Source organism: Aulonocara sp. 'chitande type north' Nkhata Bay, linkage group LG17 (assembly GCF_057382095.1).
Source record: "Aulonocara sp. 'chitande type north' Nkhata Bay isolate Kocher_YH1m ecotype deep benthic linkage group LG17, A_spYH_male_GT1.1, whole genome shotgun sequence".
Lineage (NCBI taxonomy): Eukaryota > Metazoa > Chordata > Actinopteri > Cichliformes > Cichlidae > Aulonocara > Aulonocara sp. 'chitande type north' Nkhata Bay.
Genome location: NC_141360.1, coordinates 9,792,965 through 9,808,993, shown reverse-complemented (window position 1 = coordinate 9,808,993; position 16,029 = coordinate 9,792,965). Strand labels below are relative to the sequence as shown.

The window sequence follows — 16,029 nt, the reverse complement described above, 5'->3', positions numbered from 1 at the left end:
CCGCTATTGGTCTGACACTAACCCACATTGGATGGATCCCTCCAAGACTGTTGGAACAACAAAAGTGATGGTTTGGTGTGGTATATGGGGTACAATGATAGTGGGTCCATTCTTCATCAATGGAAACCTCAAGGCCACTGGATATTTAAAAATTGCTACATGATGATGTGTTTCCCTCTTTATGCACTGAAGCTGGCACGTTCCCTGAGTTTTTCCAGCAAGATGGTGCACCACCACATTATGGGTGCCAGGTCCGAGCATTCCTAGATGAACAGTTTCCTGGAAAGTGGATTGGTCGTCGTGGGCCAGTTGAATGGCCCCCAAGGTCTCCCAATCTGACCCCCTTAGACTTTTATCTTTGGGGTCATCTGAAGGCAATCGTCTATGGTGTGAAGATACGAGATGTGCGGCACCTGAAACTACGGATACTGGATGGCTGTGCTGGCATTTCTCCTGCGGTGTTGCTATCAGTGTGTGAAGAGTGGGAGAAGAGGGTTGTATTGACAATCCAACACAATGGGCAGCACATTGAACACATTTTATAAGTGGTCAGAAACTTGTAAATAACTCATGAAAGAATAAAGTTACGTTGAAACCAAGCACACCATTGTTTTTCTTATGACATTACCAATAAGTTTGATGTGTCACATGGCCCTCTTCCTATTGAAAAAACAAAAGTTGTATCCAAGATGACCGACTTCTAAATGGCCACCATGGTCACCACCCATCTTGAGGAGTTTGCCCCCTCACATATACTAATGTGCCACAAACAGGACTTTAATATCACCAACCATTCCCATTTTATTATGGTGTATCCATATAAATGGCCCACCCTGTATATTGTGTGTGCAGGAGATCAGATGGGAGGGAACCAAAGCCAGGAGCATCAGTGGTGCATCTTACCATGGTATAGAAAGGAACTGAAATAGAATAGATCATGAATAGATCAACAGAAAAGATCATGAGCTTGAAGCTGGGAATCAAAGTGCTGATATTGAATGTTGTTAGTATGCATGCCCCACAGGTTGGACGTTCAGAAAAATTAGAGGAATTGGAGAAGATTTAAATGGACATGTAGGTGAAGGGAACAGGCGTAGATGAGGATGTGTTGGGTAGGTATGGTGTTAAAGAAAGATGTGCAAAAGGGCTGATGGTATTATAGCAGGTATCACAACAGACTTGTAAACCTTCTCTTTCACTCTATCCTTCTGTCACGAATCACCCGTAGCACTTTAGCACTTCCACCCACTCCTGCACTCTCTTCTCCACCTATCCAATAAAGCCTTGATTGATTGATTGATTGATTGATTGATTGATTGATTGATTGATTGACAAGAGAGGTGGAGAAGAGAGTATACTGGAGATGAAGCGGTCCCTGGTCCAAGTTCTCATCAAAACATCACAATGTTAACGTTAGCAAACGCTAACGCTATCACAGCTAGCTCCACTCCACGAAACGCTGTTCAGGGTAAGTAACGATGTTATTACTGCTTGGTTAGTCTGTCTGCCAAAAATGAGCTTTTTAATCAGTTCAGTCACAAATTTTTTATACTGTTTTTATCATAGCAAAGAACTTAATAAATTAGGTAAGAGAAGATAATCGTCTTCTGGGTTAATGTCTGTATCACTGTTTACATTGTTGTAGGTAATAGTTAAATCATGTCGTTTTAAAGTGTCTTATTTTCTCTGCTAATATGGAAGTCAAGTAATCTATGTGAATGAAAATAAAGCAATTACTCTCCCCAATAAATGTAAATTTTAAATAGAAAAGCAAATCAAACCTTTGGATGTGAATAAGTACATTTTTCATATACATTAAAAAAATCTCTTTGGAGGCCATTTGAAATGCTTTATCAGTACAGTGGATGTTCTTTAAGTATTTAACATTTAAAGTGTGTTTTACTTTACGGACTCACACTTCAGTTTTGGTTTGGTCTCACTGTTGTAGGTCATAACACGAACAAGCCGTCAAGTCAAGCAGCTGAGGAAAGGGCTTAAGGAGACCATGGTATGGCCGCTTCTGACAGAAAGATCAGACATCATTCCTCTTTTCTTACCAAGGGAATCAGAGACTGCTCCCTGTTGTGAGGTAAAGTCAGGTCACATCTTTTAACATCTGAATAGTAAAGGTATTTGGTTAATTTATGAAGGATGAACATTAATTGTTGACACAAAACATCAATATACTATTTTGTATGCTTGGGCTAGTCGAACAGCTGGGTTACATTTAATAAAAATACACCTAATGTTGCTGACGCTCTTAAGACTACAAGATAAGTAAAGATATAAAATGACAAATTAAGCTTATTTTATCTTGTAGCATTTAAGAGAAAAAATTAACCAAGGTGAACTATTTTATGCAGTCTATTCTAGAAAGGATAGTGTGGCCTGCCACAGAAGATGAAGATGAGGAGGAAGAGGAATGCTCTCTTGAGGATAAATGCAGAGTGGCAGGCTACCTTCGGTCCTTCATTGAAAATGGTAAGTCTGCTGCGATAGGTATTTTGCTATTGGTTTTCTCTGATTATACTTTGGTAAATTACATACAGTCCAGTGATCTCGGGTCATTAACAAAGTACACTATAGTATAATTTTGTTTTCTTATTTGCTCCATACTGCCTCCATGCAATACATAAAAAACAGAGTGGTGGCATTATCAGTTGCATTATAATTGTATGTAACTACTTTTAGCTTTGTTACCATAAAAATATCTATGACAGCTACAACAGCAATTTGAGTGGGGCAAAAATGTCTTGTGCTCTTTATGTAATTGTTCATCTTTTAAGGTATTTCTCCATAAAAGACTCAAAATAATGAATATAGGATGTCATTATAGCTCAAAACAATGTTCCATTGCAGCGTCTTGTGCACAACGAAAAGCCCTCATCAAGTTTTGGACAGGATGGGAAGTCTTGCCGAGAGAAATGACTGTGGAAGTGGTCAACAGCAGTCTTCCAAAGTCTTCCACCTGTTTTGAAGTACTACGTCTTCCTGCACACTACTGTACCTATGAATCATTTCTGATGGACATTGAGGTGTGTCTCAACTGTACTGACTCAGGTTTTGGTCTGGTTTAGGATTGATTCCATAACCACATGGTAAGATTAGACCATTTTTCTTTCTTGCATCACATTACTGTATTCAGTGTTCAAAGAAACGGACAATCTAGTGAGTTCTAGTTCTTTTTAATACACTTGACAGTGTAAAATACACAGTAGAGGTGAGCATTTATTGCTTTTTGTCAGTTTATATTAAAAAGAGTTCAGAAAACAAAATCAGTTGTTCACTGTACATTATAAATTACACATTATGTTTATTTTATTCTCGCTACTGGAAAATTTATTTGCATTAAGATTTTATACTACTGTACCGTGTGCATTGTATTAAATCTGCTCAGAGTTGACATGTACCGGTACTGTACATCCAAGAAATGAATATCAAATCAAATCACTTATTTTTATTATTATTAAAGTGACAGCTGTGTAAAACAAATCCTGTTTTATAGCCACTCACTGTTTTGTTGAAAATGAAATTGGTTATGCTGTTTTGAGTCAGTATTAGCTACAAAGCCATAGATGTAGAAACTTAAAAAAGGGGTGTGAACATATTGCACCTGCTTACTTTGAAGACTTACGGTGTGGTATCACACATAAGTTTGAGTGACTGAACAGTTTCACAGTAGGTATCCAAAGCTTGACTGAGTGAAACGTTGTTGTTTGGTAGCACAGCAAGCTCTCGTTCACTCAGTGCACGTGGGAGCTGAATCTCAGGAATGGTGATCTCATTTGATGGGCGGTGATTATGTGGTCCTGTCCAGTCCACACCATAATCCTCATCAACCTGAAAGAGCATGCACATGTTTTAAATCTAAACTGAAGAGGTGTTTCCTGCAGCTGTTCCTAGATGGACTTATTGAGTCTGTCAGGGCCTATGTGAGTTTCTTAGGCATAATTATTCATTCACCCATTCTAGGTCAGGATTGGTTCTCTTCAGGTATAACAAATTTAACTTTGTTTAAAGTATTGCCATCTATACCTGACAGATGGAATAAAAGGAGAGAATGGCTTGAGAGACATTTTCACTTACAGGAGAAATATTCGGTACACCAACTCGAACAGTAGAAATAAACTCACCTCAACTACAGATAGTAGAGTTTTACATAGAAGAACAAATACGGATCAAATAGTCATGTACCTGTGACAAATCTTGTCCCTCCTTTCTGTGCAGCAACCAGAGTTGCAGAGGTGAATGGTTGTTTGCTGTTCTGAGTCCGTGCTGATTCCATGCTTCCTGGAATGACTGAAGATGATGTTGAATGTGATGCAAAAAGCATCTGTGCAGTGCAAACAAGTCAATTTCTTCACCAGGGTTGAGCAGTCCTTGAATCTCCAGCTGGGTGAAGATTGTGTAGAAAAGGTCAAGGACGTTTTCATATACATCCCTCCACAGGCGCTCAATGCTATAAGACACAGTGAAAACCAGTCAATTATGCTCAGAAACCATTTGTTTTATTACAATTGCATGTGTGAAAAAAATGTAAGACAGGCCATCAATTTACTTGTCCTTACCGCTGGTTGTGAACACTTCTGCCTGTAATGTGAGAGTTCCTGTTCTCCCCCATTGTCTGCACCATGAAATGTGCAACCTTCACATTTTCCCCTCCTTTGTCTGACCTGGAAAAAAAGTAGAGAAGTTTTGATCCGAGTCAGTGAGAGTAACAATCTGAATATAACTACTGTCCAATACAGAGTTTTTTGACATACTGTATTTGTTAAACACCTCTTACCGGACTCTTGACGGTATGCCATATTGTCTGATTGCTGACAAGAAACCATCAAAAACTGTTGTAGCTTTGTTGTTGGTGGCAGCTTTAAGGTAGACAATTAACCTAGAAAAACCATCTATCCCACCATGGACAACAAATCTCCATCTGACAAGGCAGAATTAAAAAAAAACAAAACAAGAAAAAACATTGTCATGTCCCCAGTTACATACAAGCAAGACCAATATTTCAGTTCCATATAAAGTGACAACATGTTATAACAGGAATGTAAAAGAAATAATAGAAGGGAAACTTAAACACTTTACAGAAAGATCTGTAGTGCAAGGAATCACATGCATAATGTAAAGCCTCAGACATGACTATAGCAAATCCTGTAAATGGCCTTATATGACAGCATTTAAGATGACATTTACAAACTCAAGGCTTCATTTTACAATTTTATACATGCATTCTGTTACTTCAATGGAATAGGGAAAAGGTGATGCAAGTACTGACCGAATTAGTTTATGATTTCCATCGATATGCCAAAGGTGATTTGGTGCTGGTACACTGTACTGACGACGCCTTGCAGTCTGAATAGATAACCGTCGCATCATGACCCCTTCTGGATTGACTCGTCTCATTGAATCCATCAGTCGAAATCCTGATTAACAAACAGATCATGTCTTAGTACTAACAACTACAAAAAGACTGTATTGTAAACACTGTAATGCTTATGAGACAGATCTTCATTGCTTCAGGTAAGTATCCAGGTGCTGTACAGATTTACTAGGGACAGAGAATCATGTACAAACTGGTTCAAACAGGAACATAACTGCATAACAGTGATGCGAACATGCCTAGTCATTTTTGATGCCTACATTATAATATCACATCATGGCTACACTGACACATGCTTTCTGGGCCAGAAACTGGTGTTTGGATATTCAAACAATATCAGCTTACTTTGAATGTGTATGCCTCTGGATCGTAGATGTCCCATCATCATTCTGCAGCCGGCATTTGGGTGATGACGCTGAATGTCCAGCACTTTTGCATCCAAGTCCTCATTCCCAATAGAAGAATACCTATCAGATTTTCTGCACATAATTTTTTTTTTTTAGTATAACAGCAAGTCTCAACAAAACGTTTTCCTGAAAGAACCAAGGACGTAAATGTATTCTTGTTTTAGCTTTACTGAAGACACCAGAGAAAGTATGATATTTAAAACGCTGCTGTAATAGACAAAACCATTTCAATAAACTTGCTATTTAACATCAACTTTGTTATGTGTTATCAGAGAACAATTAGCTGCAAACAGCAATGAAACATTCAACTATGTACTATTTAAAGCACTAATGCTGTCTACCAAGATGTGATAAGTAAGTAGACTGTGGAAAGCTGGTGGGTTTACTCTGTGTAAAAGGTTCCTACAGGTTCCACTGCCGCCAAGTCTCCGAGTTAACACACTCTAACAGCTAACACTGCGCCAGCTAAACGTGTCTCAACAACAAGATGGCGCCGATAGCATTAGCCGTAGCTGCCACGCTTATTTTAGACATTCACAATAAAAAAGTAAGCGATAATATTTCAATATCAAACGTCATAATTAAGGTCAACATCTAAATAATGCTGTGTACAGACTCACACAGGTGTTAAATTACAGCATAAACTTACCTTAGACCTTCCTCCGTCATTCTCCTCCTAATTGTGCTCGGAGACACAGAAAACATATCGGCAATTACCCCGATGGTTATACCGGACAGCACTAAAGTCCTGAGTGCTGCAGCCGGGATTTCAAGACGTGGACGACCAACATTTGAAGACTGTTCTTCCTCGGCGTATTCCAAACGAACACGGTGCTGAATTGATCTTAAACTTTCGACAATGGTGTCATCGATGCTAACATCTTGAAGAGCAATTATCATCCCAAGCATTTCAGAAACATCATCTAAACGACTCAAAACAGTATCTACAGGTAAATGACCCCTCTCTATCTGATCTGCTAAAATTAGCAGAATTGACTGAAGTTCACACCAGTCCGCCATCCTCCGTGACTTTTGACCTAGCACGTTTTTGCTACCTGTAGCAGCCGTCCGCGGAGCAGGTATCCAGGAAAACTAGTCGATAGTAAACGATCAGCCAATAGGCGCAAAGGTCAAGCCCACTCACACTGATTGACAGACAAAGTCATTCTGCTGAAAAGTCGCATTATGAAATAAATAGGCCATTGGGAAAAACGGGATTTTGAAATAAAGACTGACTTTGAAAAAAAGGACATTTTGGATTAAAAACGGCTGGGAATAAATAAAATACCTCAGGAATAATCTCTGTTATTGTGAAAAATAATGATCATGAAATAATATTTCACAATAACAAGTAAATTTTTATAGCAGAATGCAATATATTTCACAATAATGAGCTTTTTTTCAAAATGTGTTCAATTATTTCACAATATCATTCTCACATTACATATCTGTGTCTTATTTATTCACATAGTTATTTATTTCATCATGACTTATTTATTTATTTAATTTTGAACACTTTGGAGTTCCATAGACAGAGTGCAGCTTTAAGGTGCTTTTGCAGTGGCTTCAGTTTTCAGACTTTGATGGTAAAGCCATCTTTTATATACAGTCTATGAGGGTTGCACTGCCCCCAGGTGGCTAAAATGTAATGTAGGCTTGAAATCTTTGTTTAGCAACAAAGCAGAAAACATAAGTTTTTGGTAGGTTTATTTCCAGCAACCATGGTTGAAACTTCCTGGTCAGTGCTGCAATATAAAAGAAGGACTGTAAGGAAAAAAAAACTGGAGTAAAAAAAAAAAGGATGTTTAATTAATTATTTATTATTGTTTAATTTCAAAAATATGTTTGATCAAAAGGTTCAGACTACACTCATTTGAAACAGCAGTTAAGAATCTCATCACATCTTCCATTTAGCAGCTTTTTCTGCAGATTTTCTTGTAGAGAGTGATGGTAATCACAGTGTGGTTTTGCTAATAGCTGATGACTACAGTTTCTGCTTTCCTGCTGCTCCAGAGAGTGACAGTGAGTAGTGACCTCAGCAGAATGTGGCCAATTCTTGAACCGATAACAAGTCATCTGATATAATGACAGGCCCATTTGATGAATGGGTCTGTTTTTAGGCAGGCAGACGTCCGCTGGGGAGCTGGCCTTGGGCAAATACAAAATCCCAGAGGTTACAAAGGCAGATGGATGGACTGCAGTTCTCTGTCACTTTTATGGCTTAACTACTTGTCCCTGGATTAATAAATCTAGATTCATGACTGACAGCTCCAGGCTCACACCACCAGGTACTGCCACCTTTGTGCAACCTTGGTTTAATCAGAACCTCTTCATGACTCCACATCTGCTAAATACATGACATAAAAATAAGGGCAATTTATACTTAACTACTTTGCTCTTTTGCCACATACTGGCTCTCTAAACCTCATGAAGCATAAAGGACAGGGATGGTTTGCAGAGACACATTCGCATCAAATTGATTTTATTCCGTGGTTTTAGATCACTCTGTGCAAACCACCAGCTCATTGAAAAGTAATAAATTCTGATGAGACAGGGCTGTTCCCATATGAAGCGGGGAGCCAGCCACAAATTTAAATCAACTTCTCCCCCAGCACATTTTTTTATTCTCTGTCTGGCTGTGACTGGTGGAGGTGAATTTCCAGCACTCTTAGAAAATAACAACACCTTAAAGTCATTGTCGTCCCAGCCTCAGCTATTTAAATAATCAAACATCTACCCTCAGCCATCTGAGAGATGAAACGCATCCTGTGCTACCTTGGTGCCCCTGTCGGTGCAATAATCAAAAAGAAGATAAAGAAAATTTGTGTTTTCTTTCAAGTTTGAGAAAAATGCAAAAAGAAATGTGTCTACCTGTATTGTGAAATGAAACAAAGCAAACAGTGAGGGTGTGTGTGGGAGGAAGGAGATCCAGATTGTTTCTCACAGATGATAATGGTGGTGCTGCTGATGATGCTAATGATCTAAGGGGTGAAGAGTCTTCGCTGGGGAAAAAATAATAGCCTTGGTCATTTACTCAAATGTTTAAAATGACATATTTATCCAGCAGGTGACCTCTGTTTTGTTACTAGCAGCAGCAGCAGTTGCATAATGTTCTTAAATGGTCATTAAACCCCCAATTAGAAATGTACGTTTAATGGTAAGAGAGCCTTAAAAATAAATTCTCCTCTTCATGAATTGATTAGCAGAGGATGAGCGCTGGGCGAGAAAGTAAAACTTTTAATTTCCACTGTGGCTGTTGACAATCACGACACAAAACACTTTTCTTGGCCTACTTTCCAACTTAGGTATGAAAAATCATTGGATTTGTCTGCATTATTCTCACCTTAAAGTGACTCTGTATTGTACTGTAATTTCGCTTTAGGTATCACCATCTTTCGGGTTAGGCTTGTGATCGTGAGTTAGTGGATGAAAAATGTATTTCAGTCAGGACTACAGCAGTCAAAAGATTTTTATTTTCATTTTCAGCAATTTACATTTGTTCACATTTGCTCTTTCTGGGACCTCTCTGTCCTTCTCTGTGCATACACGCAAAGCGAGCTCAAAGAGAACAGAGCAGCCATCAGATAATGACGCTGATGAGGTCAGAAGCACCGTGGAATGAAGCAGCTGTGGTGGAGGTGGGTTGCAAAGCAGCTTGCAGATGTGCAGCAGCTGTATGCAGGCTAAAGCAGCATAAATACCATGCCTGATATGACTTATGCTAATTGGATTTAAAGATGAATAGCAGCTCAGCCACCGGCTTATGTGTGCTGGCACTGAGATCACCTGTTCTGCCTAAATTGATGCTACACACAAATAGCAAAGACGATTTCAATCAAACTCATTGTTTGGTCATTAAATGGCATCTAAAACCCTCTACCTCAGCACCTTCCGTGTCATCACAGATACCTTGACTTTAAGTACACACAGCCTGAAACATCTTGTTGTGTCCAAGGCTGAAGTCTTTGTTTGAGCTGGGAGTTAGTTAGGGTAAGGACTGGGTCGCCAAAGAAAGAATTAGTTTGTGTAACATGTTGTCTGTCCACATTGGGAAATAAACTGACTCATAGCTGTTCTGGAAAGTGACGAGTTCAGCAGTTCACTTCCTCACCATCACACAGCTGTTCATTTAGTTTGTCATGTGGGTATGTTATATTGTCATTTTGGAAACGTTAGAGAAATTGGCTCAGTGTGTGCGTGCTTGTGTGACAAAGTGGGTATATTGACAGATAGAGACTATTACAGAATGGACAGAAGCATCCCATCCTCCTTGTAGGAAACATGATGAATGAGATGGCAGTTCTTTACTGAGCTGACACCTGCTCATTGCTTAGGAAGCATAATATGGACAGACGACAGATTGTTAGACGGATGATAAAGGCTCCCACTAATACACATTACTCTGTAGATCAACTATATGAAGCAAAGTGAAATTGCTGGCTTTGCGATTGTTAGGCTTCATGAACCTGAACAAAGTGGGTCTGCACCAACACTGTCTTTTCATCCAAATTTAGGTCATTTTCAGGCAGTAATATAAATACGTCCACTATCTATCCAAACAATCAATGCAGCTGAGAAAGTGCTATGCCTGTGGATGCCCATCTTTACAGTCGTCCTCCTGATTGTTTTTTGTTTTTGTTTTTTTTGGCCAGTTGCGTGCACAAAACCATCTGATCCTTTTGTTTTGTTTTTTAATCTGAGATGTCACATACAAGATTGCCCTTATTTACAGTATCATGGAAGTAGACTACAGTAATTACAGTGGGAAGCAGGGGGCCATGACATCTTACTGAACCACTTCAACTGTGGAGGTCCTGAAACCATTCACTAAATTCCTCCCATCAAAAACTAACAGCTCATATGCACTCATGGACTGAACAGCAGCAGTGAACAGGAGATGTAGCACACTTGTTGCAGACAAAAATTCTATATCTGTTATACAGACATGTTCAGTGGTTTCTTTTAAAGAAATCTCCTCACACCATGAAATCACTTTTTAAGGATCTTTTTCTGAACCTTAAAGAAGCTCCAGGATCCTACACAGCTTCCCTGCCTCTCCAGGACGAGCCCACAGTCTCTCCCACTCTCCTTCTCATGAGAAAACATCAAATGCTGAAAAATGATAAAATAAGAAGGCAACTGGAATTCACTATCTCTTAAAACTTGACAGCCGTAAATCCCCAGAGGATATGCGCTCCCTTTCAACAACAAGCCCTTGTGGTGGTCGGATTAGATCCAGTCAACTGTTTAATTCACTAAATTTACTGCGCTGAGCTTCTCCTTGCCAAACCCGGAAAAACAGGTCAGATCAGTTAAAGCTTTCGCAGGGCAGACACGAAATATTTCTTCCTTTTAAAATCATTTGTACCATAATGACTCGAAAAAATAATCAAGAAATTAAATCCAAATAAACAAACTGTAATGTGTTTTATGAGTTATTATAGTTATTTATAATAGCCTGTTAATTCACAAAAAAACCCTGAAAAATCTGCAGAATATATGAGAACAAAGACGAAGAAGACTTTTTCTTTCTTTTTTGCCAGCTGGCAGGTTAATTAGCGGGCGTGTTTACAACCGTCCAAACATATTATTCTCATTCATTACAGCTGAGTGAGTCCAGGTGGAATAGTAAACCACAGGGATGACTTTCAAGAAAACACCCCACTCTACATCTCTCCTAAACAGTGCCAGAGGCGCGCGGAGCCGCTCACCTGCACCTGTCCCACAAGAGCCGAGCAGCAACGAGGCGATCAGCGCGATAATCCCAGCAAGTCTTTTATTCCCTCGAGGCATGTTGAAGGGACGGGATACTGTGGGGTATAATCCCGCCTGTCTGAGGGTAGCAGTCCGTCCGTCCTCCACCTCCTCCCCTTCTTCTGCTCTCCTGTTCGCTTCTCCCCTCTGCTCTCCTCCAGCTGCGCTCCGGTGCGCTGCGCCGCACCGAGTAGCCTCGCTGTCACAGTGTACAGAGGCAGGCCGGTGCCCAGCGGAGGGAGGAAGAGGATGCTCACACGCCGCTTGTACTCCGCCAAGTGATGGAGGCAAAAGAATGGAGCCGTGAGGAGGAAGGGCTCCTTTTTTTTTTCCCCTTTCTTTCTTTTTACGATACTGTCGCAGGTCCGAGTCCAACGCACTGCCTCCCTCACTGAGATGAAAGAATCTTAAGAGTTCCTTCTGGGAGCCCCAGGACTGGTTTAGTGCCACCACCACGGCGCAGTGAGCGCACTTGATGTTTAACTCTTTAGGAAGCTTTCCCCGTAAAAGCAACACAACTGTCACGTTTATTTGAACAGAAGCAGGAAAGGAAAGGATAATTCATAAGGAGACTATGAGGCAGTTTTGAGCTCACTCTGAGACACCCGAACAAAACTGCTATTTTTTAAATTTGCAGTTTTGATCACTTTGTGGTCAATTTTAGTGTGTTTGTAACGATTTTTTTAAAAATCGTCTAACTCTTTCTTCTTTTAAAAACAAAATGTATTCAAATGTCTTTGCTTTACGCTGGACATCAAATATACCCCACTTTATAAAAAAAAAAAATCATTATTAGCATGATTCTATATCAGGCTGCATACATGTGAACATCACAAAATTACGCCCAAAGCTACTGATCCAAAACTCAGATTTAAGGTGAACTCGTTCTTCTACACAGCAAATCCAGCATGTCCAAATTAACACTGTCGGATTTGATTTCAACACTATTAAAGTGTCTATATGGGTCCACACCAGAGAGTGTTAATTTAACTCTTTTTGGAGAGTTGGTACGTTAACTCTGATTTAGTGTTAAACACCAAATCTGTCTGGAGTTGATAATTTAACACTTGGTGTTAAGAGTTTATATATTAACTCTCAAAGAGTATTTTAGTTTAACTACGTAAGAGTTATCTTCTAATTCATTCTAAAAAGCGGGAATTTTACTGTTCTGAACTTCTAGAAATTTCTTTTGGAAATAAACATTTACTAAAAAGATGCAATGGTTTTTGAAAAACATTTATTCTGAACTGTGCACCACAATTTCAAAACATTTTCTGAAAGATGTAACAGTATACATGTTCTCACTTTCATTAGAATTTTGTTTATCAAAAGGTCTGACATGGTAAATGCAAATAACAGCATTCTCATCACTTATTTCTTCAATACAATATGCATGTCCTTCATTCATCCCTTTGTGGAACTTCAACGCACTTCTGCTCTCCCCCATATTCCATCTTCACAAGCATATCCTGTGTGGAGATTGAATAAAAATTAGTTGACACTAATTAATGGCACAAATAATCCAGTAAACAATTGCAGCACAGTAAAAAAAAAAAGGAATCCTCTTTGAGCCATTACTTGTGTAAAGTATTTTCCCAAAAGACAAAGACACAGGCAACAGGTAATACTGAACTAAATGTAAAACCTCAACCTTTTTCATTTTTACCTAAACCGTGTGCACAAAACTCTGGAGGGATCTAAATGCTAACGTAGAACCCAGTCAGGACATCTGCTACTGCTGTTTGCTCGTTTTGTTTTGTTTTTTTATGGGCGATCGTTTTCAGGCTTCAAGTAGCACCATTATACCAACATTTCACATTCTACACATTGTTTGACCAAAAGGTTGACTGAAAATTCACATGCAAGCTTTCTTCAAGGCTGTGGTATTTGCCCGCAAACAATACCTTTCAGCTAGCTAAAACAGAATGTTATGCTATCAGCGAGCAACATGGCTAATGCCTTTCACACAGCTTTGTCTCAACTCCAAAGAGCCACAGAAGTAAAAGCTCATAATAATAATTGAAACAATCTTTGAAAACATGACTTACCAAGCATGGCAAACAACTCAAATATGTAGAGCAAAATGTTCTGAAACGGCTTCACTTCAGCTTCGATTGGAGCCGTGCTGGGGGCGGAGTCTGTGAATTTACTCTGTTGGTGTCATAGCCCCTCTAGGAGTTCAGAGTTAAGAGGTCAAGAGTTAATGTTTCCATTGTAACACCTCCAGATTTGACATAGAAACACTCATTTTTAACACTCGATTTTAACTACTATCATTAAACATCTCAGAGTTACATTAAAAGAATGTGACTCTACTTAGTGTAAAATTAACTCTTGCAAGAACACTATTAACACCAAAACATTTAACACTTTTGAATTTGCTGTGAACAGCCTTCTAGTGTCGAATCCTGCATGTCTATCATTCTGCATCATGGAGGTCTAACAGCCAACTAAAGTTACAATGAGCAAAGCACTTTTTTTTTTTAACTTAAGGTTCTTCAAAATTGTCCCTGCATCAAAGCTTAAGCAGCAGTTTTATTAATAGGGTCACTTCAATAGCTTTTCTGTAATGTTACACATCACTGCATCATTTTTGTGTCGTTTTTTGATGTTCCTTTTATGCAAATCAGTTTATACAACGAGGTTTTGTATAATTAAAAGCAACAAAGAGGGGCCCTGGGCCTTCACAGCCATATCTGAATAATGCACTTTGTGCACAGATAGTCAGTACATCACTACATTTTTGTTTTTTTGTTTTGTTTTTTCACAACAATCTGGGGAGTTTACAGTAGGTCACTCAGGCACTCCGACTCAGTCTACTACAGCAACAAATAAAATCTCCACAGAGAAAATACAAGCATCTCGAATATTCGTGGAAATTTAATACACAAGTATTTCAAGTGTTTTTGTGTGTATCGAGTCCAGTAACCAAGAAATACTTTGAGAATGTTACAAGCACGCAAACATTCATCTTTTAGAAATGATTGAAATTTGTTTTTATAAGCCCAAAACTGCATTAAAAATAGAATGAATATGTTCCTTCTCTCAATAAGAGGTCAATGTTACAAGTACACAACTCCACTAAAGGTTCATGGTAACCTGAGAAAGTACAAACTATTCCAAATAAAATCTGGTAGAGGATATGTTGTCATCCTTGGGTTTCCTGGGGAAGTACTGTGTAATATATTTTTCCTCAGGTCTGTTCTGGCTAAATATGAAAATGAGGCTGAGTTGAAAAGAGGAAAAAATTGAAGGACACCAAAGAGTGAAGGCTGGCTTTGACCCAGAGACATTCATGGCTGTGAAGCACTTGAGCCAAACAGACACCTTTTAGATGCTCTCTAATTCAGTACATATTTAATTTAATGATTATTCTAGCCTGACACACATCATCAGTCATTTTGATGTGCTGGAGAGAGGTGAAATGCCAACTCGATTCTCTGGCACAGTACCAATACACTTGGTAATTATGCATGTACTTTTTCAGTATATATTCAATGAGTAAGAGTTTGAATTTCAAAATAATAATCAATCAAACCTACATTTAATCCCCAAGGTAGCATGAAGTCTTGTACAAACTCATTGTAAAGGTCCACAAATATGTCCAGTATTTACTGCTGACCTTCACAGTTGTGAAAACTGCAGTGGAGCTTCTGCTGTTCCTCATGAAGGTCACTGGTGGGTGCAGTAATAGTTTAGCCTTGAATGTCATTGGACACCTTCAAACAAAATGCAAATAATAGACATGGCTCTAGGTTTTGTTTGCATTTTAGATGGAACACATGGGTGTGTGTGTGGAAGTGGGGGAGGGCGGGCATCAAACAGTGGATGCATGCTGATGCTGCAGTTTGTTTGCTGTGAAGGTTTTTCTTTAAATATAGCTATTGACTCAATTTAGTTCACTTCATCCATCCATCCGTTCTCTTCCGCTGATCCAATTCAGGGTCATGGGTGGGCTGGAGCCTATCCCAGCTGTCTTAGGACGAGCTGGGATAGGGTTCAGTCACTTCCATTTATTTAATCACAGCAAGAATCATCTCAAGGTGATTTATATTGTAAGTTAAAAACCCTGACATTAGATGACCTATGAACAAGCACTCTGGCAACAAATGGGGATGAAAAACTCTCTTTTAACAGGAAGACATCTATGGCAGAACCATGCTCAGGAAGGGTCGGTGATCTGCCACGACTATTTGAAGGGGATGGGTGTAGAAGAGAGTCAGAGCATGAAAAGACCAGGCAACGAAAGAAGTTTGACTTTCTTACTTTTCATCAGAAACCACAGAAAAGTATGGAGAGTGTCCTCAGCAGCCAGAAGAAAAAGGATGCCACACGGAGGATGTGAACAAGTGGGTGAACAATTTGTCTGACAGACAACTCACCCAAACAGTGAGTTTTCTGTCAGACTCAAAAAGGTTGAACTTTGCTATGACACCAAGACAAGTCCCGCTTTTGGAACTGATCACAGCCACAGAAACAGAAATG

The 16,029-nt window shown here is 39.2% G+C and overlaps 2 protein-coding genes and 1 long non-coding RNA gene across 3 annotated transcripts in view; 1 reads left to right on the top strand and 2 right to left on the bottom strand.

The window, feature by feature from the left end:
- The window catches only part of LOC147309635 (contactin-associated protein-like 4), a 108,544-nt gene extending 96,581 nt beyond the window's left edge, over positions 1-11,963 (bottom strand). Inside the window, exon 1 of the mRNA XM_086268620.1 lies at positions 11,502-11,963. Coding sequence (XP_086124746.1) covers positions 11,502-11,583 — 82 coding nt within the window. The 5' untranslated portion in view covers positions 11,584-11,963. The remainder of the gene's footprint in view (positions 1-11,501) is intronic.
- Positions 1,869-3,156, top strand: LOC147309637 (uncharacterized). The gene is made up of 3 exons (XR_015125582.1): positions 1,869-2,089; positions 2,364-2,481; positions 2,860-3,156. It is a non-coding gene; the product is annotated as an uncharacterized LOC147309637 (long non-coding RNA).
- On the bottom strand, positions 3,240-6,810 carry LOC147309636 (uncharacterized). Its single transcript, XM_086268979.1, has 7 exons — positions 6,440-6,810; positions 5,729-5,862; positions 5,279-5,426; positions 4,787-4,930; positions 4,569-4,673; positions 4,195-4,459; positions 3,240-3,840 (listed from the first exon to the last, which is right to left on the bottom strand). The coding sequence occupies exons 1-7, from the start codon at positions 6,808-6,810 to the stop codon at positions 3,631-3,633; spliced, it is 1,377 nt and encodes a 458-aa protein (XP_086125105.1). The 3' UTR covers positions 3,240-3,630.
- Positions 11,964-16,029: the final 4,066 nt, after the last annotated feature.

Coding starts and splice junctions, on each gene's coding strand:
- LOC147309636 (XM_086268979.1), bottom strand. CDS start 6,810: ATGGCGGACTGGTGTGAACTTCAGTCAATTCTGCTAATTTTAGCAGAT. Junction 5,427..5,728: donor CAGAGGCATACACATTCAAA/GTAAGCTGATAT, acceptor TTTGTTAATCAG/GATTTCGACTGATGGATTCA. Junction 4,674..4,786: donor GGCATACCGTCAAGAGTCCG/GTAAGAGGTGTT, acceptor CTTTTTTTCCAG/GTCAGACAAAGGAGGGGAAA.